This window comes from Schistocerca serialis, chromosome 2, assembly GCF_023864345.2.
Source record: "Schistocerca serialis cubense isolate TAMUIC-IGC-003099 chromosome 2, iqSchSeri2.2, whole genome shotgun sequence".
In the NCBI taxonomy this organism is placed as follows: domain Eukaryota; kingdom Metazoa; phylum Arthropoda; class Insecta; order Orthoptera; family Acrididae; genus Schistocerca; species Schistocerca serialis.
This window is the reverse complement of record NC_064639.1, coordinates 982,998,051-983,010,139: the sequence shown is the minus strand read 5'-3', so window position 1 is coordinate 983,010,139 and position 12,089 is coordinate 982,998,051. Positions and strand designations below refer to the sequence as shown.

The 12,089-nt window shown below is 37.1% G+C and overlaps 1 protein-coding gene across 1 annotated transcript in view; it reads left to right on the top strand.

The window, feature by feature from the left end:
• Positions 1 to 12,089, top strand: part of LOC126456574 (voltage-dependent T-type calcium channel subunit alpha-1G) — a 795,987-nt gene that overhangs the window by 727,296 nt on the left and 56,602 nt on the right. Inside the window, exons 32-33 of the mRNA XM_050092321.1 lie at positions 2,587 to 2,738; positions 2,827 to 2,936. Of these exons, the coding sequence (XP_049948278.1) occupies positions 2,587 to 2,738; positions 2,827 to 2,936 (262 nt within the window). The remainder of the gene's footprint in view (positions 1 to 2,586; positions 2,739 to 2,826; positions 2,937 to 12,089) is intronic.

The window sequence follows — 12,089 nt, the reverse complement described above, 5'->3', positions numbered from 1 at the left end:
TCCTCTGCACAATGCACAGCCAGTGAAGTGGCTGCTGCAGAGGAATTTTATAAATTCTAGAATCATCAGTCATTATTTCCCTACAGCCTGGCCATCCAGATCACCTGATCTTAATCCATGTGATTTCTGGCTGTGGAGTTATCTGAAATGTGTTGTGTTCTGTGCTCCAATTACAAATGCTGCTGAACTAAAGGCATGCATTGTGCAACATATTCTGAATATGACCCCCAAGACATTATGATCTGTTGTGGAACATGCTGTTTCTCAATTTCAACTTGTGGCAGAAAGCAGTGGACAGCATATGGAACATGTCTTGTGTTACTCTCACGACAATTAGAAACTGATAAAATTTTGCTTTTTGTGGGTTCCTGGTCCCAGAATAATAAAAAACCAATGTCATTTTTCTTTTTATGCTGTTTTTGGCTCCAGGACAATTAGAAAATGATGCCATTTTGCTTTTTATGCAGTTTTTGGCCTTAGGACAATTAAAAACCGATTTTTCCCATCTAATGTGGCACAATCTTTCCGTGGTGGATGGGCTTACTATACAGTGCCACAACTTTTGGATGCGAATCTTTTGTAGTCATGCACATTGAAAATTTCAGATGGTGTAACATGCAGCTTCAACGATTGTCATTGTATTGCGATTCACCTGTCATTTGTGGACGATCTCATTTATGTTAAGACACTTAAAGTGTCATCTATTGATAAAATTTGTGGCGACCTCATTTATGTTGAGACATTTACAGTGTCATCTACTGATAAAATTTTTGTTACATTTTTTTTTTTTATCTGACATCATTCCGAGCAGTGATTCTCTTTCTGCAGCATTTTGAAACTGAAACTTTAATTGTGGACACCCTGTTTGTTAAAAAGCCCTTTCTTTAATATGCTATCTTTATCATCATACCAGATCTTTCATTGTTTGTGCTCTACGAATTAAAATCCAGTTATTCCAAATTTTGATTTCGTATCTTTACCTAGTGTGGCTCTGTTCAAGAGCACCCACACAATAGTTTGCAGGGAGAGTGGGAACCAAACCAGCCGGGAGGGAGGGGGGTTGGTCATTAAGTATTTTTAATACTTTGTAAGATGATAGGTGACTTGTAAGTAGCCATAAGAAAGTTGCAGTTCCAACCATGTTAAAAATCTGCTTACTACCGACATTTAAATATTTTTTTGGAAGAAAAACACCAGGTAACACTATATTTTTTCCTTTCCCTAAGAACTGCTATGTGTGCACTTGGCTCTGTTCCAGAGTTCTCAATACTTTTATTATTTTTATTTTTTGTCAAAATCAAATCATTCCTGAATATTTTCCTCTTTCGCTTCTGCCTTACAATGTTTTGACAATTCAACTTGGCTCTGTTCCAGAGTTCTCAATACTTTTATTATATTTATTTTTTATCAAAATCAAATCATTCCTGAATATTTTCCTATTTCGCTTCTGCCTTACAATGTTTTGACAATTCAACTTGGCTCTGTTCCAGAGTTCTCAATACTTTTATTATTTTTATTTTTTATCAAAATTAAATCATTCGTGAATATTTTCCTCTTTTGCATCTGCCTTACAATGTTTCGACAATTCAGAATACTGCCTTTTTCTCTGTTTGTGCATATCAGATTTCCTCATAACATTCCTGTTTGAAAATAAGCACTGTTCTACAGATCTATGTAGTACCAGGTGGTTATAATTAAACTGCAACTACTCACAAATCCCAGTCTGGGCTGTAATGGCAGTGAAACTTGGTAGATATTCCCTTGCATTAATGCAGAACTGATTTACGCTCGAAAAATTAATTCCAGTTTTGGCCACCAGGTGCAAATCTGGCACTGTACAGCATCTCATCGATGTGTCCAGTGCTCATATTGAACAAATTGTGTAAGCAGTGGTTAATAATCAAATCAAATTATGCCTTTTTCACTTGTTTGACCTTTCCTGCCCATGTTCCATTCCTAATCCATTACATATGGAAACATTTCTGTACGTCTTTCTTGCATTCACAGAACCAGATTTGCACCTGGTGACCAAAATTGGATCCATTTTTTTTTCTAGCATAATTAGGTTCCACATTAACGCATTAGAATATCAACCATGTTTTACTGTCATACAATAATTACAGCCTACATTGGACCTCTGTGGGTAGCTGCACTTTAATTATAACCACCCGGTACAAATCATCACTCCTAATGTTGGTATTTAGATTCACATTCTTAGCAGTTACAGAAGTTCTACAGAAAATGTGTAACATGTCATGACATCTCAGTAGAATACCATATTTTATATAGCTTTCTCATCATTGACTATAACAATAGTACTGCTAAAGTGTTGGAATAACATTAATGTCTCTGTACAACAACAAAAGTTGAAATAGCATTGCTTCTCTACAGCATTGGACAACTTCTTCAGTGATCGCTATTAACTGGCAGTTGCATTTGTGTTTTACTTTCATTTGATCAAAACAGGTGTTGTTACATAAACATATTTATTCCTAAAAATGAAAACTCATTGACCATTCATAAATATATTTGCCTCTTTGTTACATCTCATTTTGAATACATTCAGTAATATATAATTTCTTTCAGAGATGCATGAGCCGCCATATTACACTAACTACACACATTCACGGCTGATGATTCACAATGTTGTGACATCTAAATATTTTGACTTGGCTATTGCTGCAGTAATTGGCCTGAATGTGGTAACTATGGCTTTGGAATTCTACAAGATGCCTAAGGTACTGTCCTCAAATAATATTCCTAATAAATAAATAATCTGATATTTGGTAAAAAAAAATTAAAATAACTTCCTGTTATTTGTTTCAGCCCTTGGAGTATGCATTAAAAATTTTCAATTATTTCTTCACGGCTGTGTTCATTTTGGAAGCTGTTATGAAACTTGTAGCTCTGGGTTTCCTATTGTATTTTAAAGATAGGTAAGCAGCCCATAAATTCTTTCATAAACCTTAGAAAAATTGTTATCTTTTAAAGACAGACAAGAAAACTGCAAATTATTAATCATGCATTGGATAAAATATTATGTAGCATCATTAATATTTAGCATAATTAACATTTCAATAATGAGTGTTTATTATTTGTATTATCTCATTTTTGCCTATATTAATCCAGATTTTGATGTTTTGGAGTACTGCAGCCTCAGCCATTCCATTTCAGTCATAGCAGCAAGTTTTACCATAATTTCTCTAATATCTTTGTCACTATCCATGAAATACCATCATTTTTGTCAACAAATATTTCAAACAGTTTAGTAGTTTTCTTACAGTGAAAACTAATAAAAATAGAGCATGTTTGCAGAATAGTGATATTACTATGGGTCATGATTCCTACTGTTTATAACAACAAAACTGATATACAAGAAATGTAAATTGTTGTATGTTGTTGTTGTGGTCTTCAGTCCAGAAACTGGTTTGATGAGCAGCTCTCCATGCTACTCTATCCTGTGCAAGCTTCTTCATCTCCCAGTACCTACTGCAACCTACATCCTTCTGAATCTGCTTAGTGTATTCATCTTTGTTTTTGTGCTCCGATAGGAGCTTTTAAATACCGTTGTGTGCAGAACTTAAACAAAGAATTATCCAATGAGATGAACAGAAATGACAGTTTTATTCACAGGCAATAATTACACTGAAGTCACTGTGGTTCATGATGGTCCCCTGAACATTACAAAAAATGGGCATGTTTCTTAGCATAGTGCGTGATCACCGCAGATGGCAGTGCATGCTCTGCAACCTGCTCCCACGCTGATCACAAGGTTGGTTCTTTATTTTAGAAGATAGACTGCAGAGAGACATCCACATTTACAGCATTTTTAGATTTAAAAAAAATTGGTTGATAGTGTTGACTGGAATATGTTCTTGAAATTGTGAAATCATCATAGGTAAAACACATGTTTTATATCTTTTGTCCTCACATGGTGGCAAGGACATCATTTAATAAAGTTAGCTCCCAAGATACAGTAAAAGAAACACATTTATTGGTAAATACATAAGTGAACAATTCACAGTTCTGATGTGAAACAGAAAATAATAGCCACTTCTCGTAGAATAATAAAGCCTCTCGACTGGAGTACAGCTCAAGACCCTGGGTCAGTATCTGGCTGAGGTCCTAGATGGTATTTGAATAAGTAGGGTGCAGTCTAAGCGGTGGGATGTCAGTCAAATGCCAGCAGCCAGTGGGGAACTTGTGCTCGGACCAATGGTGATGGTTGAGATGCAAAGGTGCCAACAGACTTGTCCAGGTGGTAATGTCGTAAGTGATATCCCGTCAGGTGCAGGCTGGCTGGTGGGACATAGGCTGAGTGGTGGCAGGCAGTGGGAGACTTGTGCTTGAACCATTGTCAGTTGCCAGGATGTGAGGATGCCGAAGAGCTCAGTCAGCAAAAATGTCATAGACCATTTCTGGCCAGTGTCTACGTTGGAGTACAGTTAGAGTTAACCTTTGGTTGGAAACCTGTGCTGTGCTGGATGGTACTGAGAGATGGGCTGCAGGGTGCACCTGGTGTCGAGCCCAGAGCATGAGTGAATGCTGTCAAGTTGCGGTCATATAGTGTCTTAAATAATCCAGTGGGAGGATCTCCATGAGGTGTCATGTGACATGCATAGGCAACATAGTACTGTGCTCACAGCACTGTGTTGGATGCATGCACAGCTGTTGGGTGATGCTGCTTCCTGTAGTGGAGCCTGTTGTGTACACAGAGTGACATGCACTGTGTACACAGATCAGCAGTGTGCTGTCATCATTTGCCGATGTTAGTAATCAAGCAGTATGTGTGGTTGCATGTAGCTGGCTTCGACAGATGATGTCAGGAGTACAGCAACTCACTGGCTGCAGATGTATGTTGGCGGCAGTAATTGCCAGGCAGCTGGCATGGTACCAGTTATAGGAAATGAAAGAGTAACACAAATGAGATTACAAATAAAAGAATGAAGGATAAAGGGAGGCAGTAGTTGAGAAACAAGTGGAACAGGGTTGTAACTGAGCCTTACATAACTCAGTCAGTACATAGAGCAGTGAGTAAAGAAAATCAAGGAGAAACTTGGGGAAAAAATTAAAATTCAGGATGAAGAAATAAAAGCTATGAGATTTGGAAACGTTATTGAAATTCTGTCAGAGATGGCAGGGAACTTGGATGAGCTGTTGAAGGGAGTAGGTAATGTGTTGGTATAGGTAATAAGATGGACATCAACAAAAGTAAAACAGTGGTAATGGAATGTAGCCAAATTAAGTCAGGGCATGGAATTTAGTTGAATTGAATCAAGCAATGGTGAAGGAATTACTGTAGGAAATGAGGCACCAAAAGTAATGGATCGGTTTTGCTATATACTTGAAGGACAGGCTACTATCCAAGTGCCCTCCCTTCTTGTCTAATACCTCGCTATCACTTCTGTCAACACTTGGAAATCAGTTAGTTCCTATACAAGGTATAGATAACCTTGTGTTTCCTGTAATTTCTTCCTGATATCTCAAAATATCAGTGAGTGTATTAAACTCAACATTGTCAAAGCTTTTTCTAGATCTGCAAATCTTGGTCAATGGCTCTTTTCAGTCTCTTTTTTTAAGATGTGTAGTTGAGTCAGTATTGTCTCAAATGGTTCTACATGTCAACAGAACCCAAACTGATATTCCACCACAATGTCTTCTACCACTTATTCCATTATCTTGGCTCCACATTTCTATCCTTCTTTCATCATTCTTAAACTCAATGTTAGCTATGTGTTTTGTGCAAAATTCTGCCATTTTCATCTTCATCTGTACTCTGCAAACCACTGTGTGCTAAAGGTACTTCCTGTATTATTATGTATTAGAATTCTATCCCATTCCATTCACATATAGAGTACAGGAAGAATGGTCAAATAAATGCCTCTGTTCATGCTGTAATTCAAAACTAATATGAAGAGGACTGTAGTATATTCCCATATTCTTCATTTGGTAGTGTTTCCCAAATGCTAAGTAAGGTTTTTGCAAGATGATTGACATTTGTATTCCTGCTGATGTTTTTCACCATTTGCATGATGTTTTAACAGGAGCTGTTAAAAAAAGTTACATTTGTGTTGCAGTTCTTTGTAGACATTCAGCATCTCCTGAGTTCCAACCACGGTTTTGAGTAATACTCCAGAATGGTTCAAATCTGTGTTTTGTAAACAATCTCTTTAGTAGACTGACAACATTGTTCTGGTGTCCTACCAATGGAGCAAAGTCTGGCATCTGCTTTACTTACAAGTGACACTGTGTCATATCCCCACAAATTGTTAGGTTCATGTATGTGCAGCTGATTGATATTGTAATCATAATATACTACACATTATAGCATAGGTCAATAGCATGGAAATGGAAGAGGACATAGATGAAGATGAGAAGGGAGATATAATACTGTGTGAAGAATTTGACAGAGCACTGAAAGACCTAAGTCAAAACAAGGTTCCGGGAACAGACAACTTTCTGATACAACTACTGATAGACTTAGGAGAGCCAGCCATGACAAAACTCTTCCATCTGGTGAGCAAGATGTATGAGACAGGTTAAATGCCCTCAGGCTTCAGGAAGAATATAATAATACCAATTCCAAACAAAGCAGGTGCTGACTGGTGTGAAAATTACCAGACTATCAGTTTAATAAGTCACAGTTTCAAAATACTAGCACGAATTCTTTACAGAAAAATAAAATAACTAGTAGAAGTTGACCTCGGGGAAGATCGGTTTGGATTCCAGAGAAATGTAAGAACACATGAGGCAAATCTAACCCTACAACTCCTTATAGAAGGTAGCTTAAGGAAAGGCGAACCAACATTTATAGCGTTTGTAGACTTAGAGAACGATTTTGGCTATGTTGGCTGGAATACTCTCTTTCAAGTTATAAAGGTGGCAGGGGTAAATACAGAGACCGAAAGGCTATTTGCAATTTGTACAGAAACCAGATGGCAGGAAAAGCAAGCAATGGTTGAGAAGGGAGTGAGACAGGGTTGTAGCTTATCCTCATGTTATTCAATCAGTATATTGAGAAAGCAGTAAAGAAACAAAAGAAAAATTTGGAGTGGGTATTAAGTTCAGGGAGAAGAAACAAAAACTCTGAGGTTTGCCGATGACATTGTAATTCTGTCAGAGACAGCAAAGTACTTGAAAGAGCAGCTGAATGGAATGGACAGTAAGCAAAATGAGGATAATGGAATGTAGTCAAATTAAATCAGGTGATGCTGTGGGAATTAGATTAGGAAATTAGACACTTAAAGTAGTATATGAGTTTTGCTATTGGGGTAGCAAAATAACTGATGTTGGTCGAAGTAGAGAGGATATAAAATGCAGACACGTGATAGCAAGAAAAGCATTTCTGAAGAAGAGATATTTATTAACATTGAGTGTACATTTAAGTGTCAAGAGGTATTTTCTGAAAGTCTTTGCAGGGAGTGTAGCCATGTACGAAAGTGAAACATGGATGATAAACAGTTTAGACAAGAAGAGAATAGAAACTTTTGAAATGTGAAGCTACAGAAGAATGCTGAAGATTAGATGGATAGATCATGTAACTAATAAGGACGTACTGAATAGAATTGCGGAGAAGAGAAAGTTGTGGTACAACCTAACTAGGAAAGGGCTTGGTTGGTAGGACACATTCTGAAGCATCAAGGGATCACCAATATAGCACTGGAAAGAAGCATGGAGGGTAAAAATTGTAAAGGGTGACCACGAGATGAATACAGTAAGCAGTTTCAGAAGGATGTAGGTTGCAGTAGTTAGTTGGAGACGAAGAGACTTTCACAGGATAGAGTAGCATGGAGAGCTGCATCAAACCAGTCTTTGGACTGAAGACCACGACAATAACAACACTAGTTTATATTTCTGAATACTTAAAGCAGTTTGCCAATCACTGCATCACTTCAAAATCTTACTGCTGTTTATGCAGCTATTTCACACAGTGCTTCAATGTCGGTCATCTTCAAAAACTGTAAGTTACTATTAATACTGTCTGCCAAGGTATTAATGCATAACAAGAACAGCAAGGAACCAAATGCACTTTTCAGGGACACTCTTAAGTTACTTCTGCATCTTCATCGAAGAAAATATACTGATTCCTCTATACTACGAAATCCTTAATTTAGTCACAAATTTTGTTTTATGTCCCACAGTTGTATTTTCATTAAAAAGTGTTACTGTGATATTAGTCAAAATTATTTTCAGAAGTCAAGAAATACTGCACCCACATAATTGTCTTAATCTATAGCTTCCAGGATGTCAAGTGAGAAAATTGAAAGCTACGTTTCACGTGATCATTGTTTTTCTAATCGATTTTGGTTGTCATGAGGGAGTTCATTCTATTTCAGACACCTCATGTTTGCTCTCAGAATATTTTCTAAGATTGTAGAACAGGTGGATGTCAGTAACATTGAACAGCTGCTTTCTGCATCACTTCTACTACCCTTTTTAGGGTTCTGTACCTCAATTAGTAAAAAAGGAACCCTTACCGGATCACTTTGTTGTCTGTTTGTCTGTCCGACTATTTAAAGCCTTTTGTCTCAGGAACAGTTTAGACATAACAGCTTAAAATGTATGCCACATACAAAAGTCTACAGTTCCTTAGTGATGTAAAACATTGAAGCTTCTAAGTCAATACATAATAAATGTAAGCTTCTAAGTCGATGCAATCAAAAGGTACGGCTGTTTATGCCACATATTTTGATTCTTGCAAACTCACTCATCAGAACCCATAGGGTACTCCGCTTTGGTCTAGGATCATGAAATTTGGCAAGAAGTGAAGTTTTACAGTAAAAGTAAAGGGAAAAAATCTGAAAATTGTTAATTTGTAGTTATGTCTCACAAAGAAATTGCTTTTTTCATTCGTAATCTGTCTGTCTGTCCATCTGTTAAGACCCCTTTTCCTCAGAAAAATTTAGACATATCAAGTTGAAATTTATGTTACATACTTAGGTCTTTTGTCCCTTGGTTGAGTAAAAAACTTAACTTTTAAGTCAGTGCAATCAAAAGATAAGACCATGTATGTCACATATTTTGATGCTTGCAAACTCACTCATTAAAACCTCTAGGATACTTCCTGTTGGCCTAAAATCAAGAAATTTGACAGGAAGCAAGGTTTGAATTTACAACTAAAGGAAAAGAATCTGTAAATTGTTAATTTGTAATTTTGACAATATTATGAAAAGAATAGTTGCTACTCACCATGTAGTGGAGATGCTGAGTCGCAGATCAACAAAAAGACTGTCAGAAAGTAACGTTGGCCCAAAACTTACTTTCTGAAAATCTTTTTGTTGTGACTGTCTGTGACTCAGCATCTCGATTGTATGCTGAGTGGCAACTATTCTTTTCATAATAATGTCATATTCCACCCTGGGTTTCCATTGTTTAATCTGTAATTACATCAACTAAAAAAATTGCAATAAACACTGTGTCCACATGGTGCAGTGGTTAACTCAACTGCCTAGTAAGCAGAAGATCCCCTGCTCGAATCCCGATCTGACACACATTTTCACTCCTCGCCTCTGATTCCACATAAAGTCCCAATACAGCTGACATCAGTAGTTCCTTCCCTTCCCTTTCCTTTCACCCCCTTCCACTCACAGTTTACATATTAGATATACCGAAGTTTCAAAATAGTTCAGGAAGCTGCTAACAGATGGCACTGTAATCACAATACATAGTGCCTATAATAGTGTGCCACAGCTCAGAGCGATCAGTTCCATTGTTGAAATATGAAAGAGGTTAGTGTGCTGAAGGAAGGGTTTGAAATTGTGTTTCATTCAACAGTGTGTTTCTCTGGTACTGGAAAACAACAGGTTAGAATACAATCCAATGGCAACAAGGCACAATTTTCAAACATGACTTAATGTTCCAAAACAACCCAATGCAGAAACCATTCACAAGCTCTTTGCCAAATTCCAATCGATAGGCTAACACATTACTTTTTAGTTACAAACATAAATGTGTTACAGAATTATTCGTTTTTGCATGTGCAGTATTTAAGATCAAAAAAGAAATAAAACTTTAATTGCTCAATGTCTGAATACCAATGTATATTACTAAGAAAACAAACCTGAGTGATGAACCACAGGTTACATTATCTTGTTTTATCAAGAGTATGTTTTAACTTCACTTGTCACTTCTGTACTTACTTACCTGTTCTCTGTCTTGTCACTGTGGGTGCGACATTATGTGTCGTGTACAGTCTGCTTATGGAACAATAAGTTAACATGAATTGTCTTACTCTGTTTAATTTCATAGTGCCAGATGAAATTACCATATCTGAATAACATTTTTTGATTTCATGTGTTATTTATGATTTTCAGAGACCATTTTCAAAAGGTCGGAGCAAGACTGTTAGTGACCAAATGATTCTAGCTTCATTTATGCTCTTTTGTTAATTATTCTCTTGATAGAGAAAGGAACTATTTCATCTATATCAAAGTCCAGTTACATTAATTTCTACATTTATCCAGTGTAAGAATTTTGTTATGCTTTCATAGTCAAGAATCCCTGAACAATATCAGCAGAAAATTAAAACGCATTGGCCTGAGTTATCAGTTTTTTTAAATGGTGAAGGGAATAATTATTACTGACATTTTTATCTTTTCAGATCACAAAAGGTCTTACAGAAGACATTCATGTGGTTTATAAGCATAAAAGATAACCTACTGCATTTGAAATGTGCCTTCTTGATGCGACAAAATATGTGTGTGAAACGTTTAAATCATTCACAGTTTTCAGTTCATTTAGCTGGAGGATTTTTCCTTTGAAGAATTTTATCAAGAGGGCATAGTTTCAAGACATTATGGCTGATGATCTAGCAGGGAATGTTGGCACTGAGCAAACTGTAGCTACTCTTGAAAATATTTCCTACTGTTTCTGAAATTATTCAGCAAAATCCAAGAAACTCCATTCAAAGAATTGCAGCAGAGGCTGGTTTGAAGAGTTCCAGCATGCAGAAAATACTGAAGCAGATCCTACACATTTCCATTCAGGATCTGAGGCCACCAGGCCATAACTGTAGGAGGTGTGTAACAGAGGGCTGACTTTGTGAACCGTATCCTCACAATGATCAATAATGATGTTGGATATCTGATTTACAGATGAAGCACACTTCCATGTGAAAGGAGCCATGAATAAACAAAACTGGCAAATCTGGGTTTCCGGAAATCCCCATTAGTGTGAAGCGAAGCTACATTTTTCTACCAAAATTACTGTTTGGGCTATGGTATGCAGCAGAGGCATTATTGGTCCTTTTTTCATGTGAGAAATGATCACTACTGAATGTTATGTTGCAACTTGTGGAACAATTTGTCGCCACACAGGAGGATCAACAAGGCATGAAATGGTTCATGCAAAATGGGCCCAGACCACATCACATTGAAAAGGTTTTCCACTTTCTTGATGAATAATTCAAGAAAACAGTCATTGTGTTGGATTGTTGTAAATTAACTGTCACAGGAACGGATTGGCCTCCATATTCACCTGACCTGACTGCTTGTGACTACTTTTTGTGAGGCACATTGAAAAGTCCTGTCCAACAAAACAATCATGTCATGCTGGATGAGGTTGAATCGGTGATCTGTGTGGTACCCGAATCAATTTTCTTTGAGACAATACAGGACATAATGGCAAATTTCATTGTGCATTTTCCCTACCTCTGTACTGCAAGTGGTGGACATTTTGAGAAGATTGTGATGTGACTGCAGAGACTGCTTGAGAAGATGAGTTTACTTATTATGCACACAAACAAAGTTGACACTCAGCACGGTATTGATGGGAGTGGCTATATACGGGAAATGCCTTTACGGTCGCTCCCGGCAGCCAGTGCACCCAAGTGTCAATTTTGTTTGCAGATACAGTATGCACACTGATACTGTATGCACTGCACAGCATACAGTACTGCCTGTTAACAGCTTTTTGAACTATTTTGAAACTTCTGTATAAAATTCTTACAGCTCCCGCATTAAATATACTTTTTGCTGCACTCATCTATTGATGTTAGTTTCTGAGCTATTTAATGTTGAAATCAGGGACTCCTTCACTGGAAATCCTATATGTGTCATCGGTAACTTTCTACTGTTTTTTTTCCTTCTTTC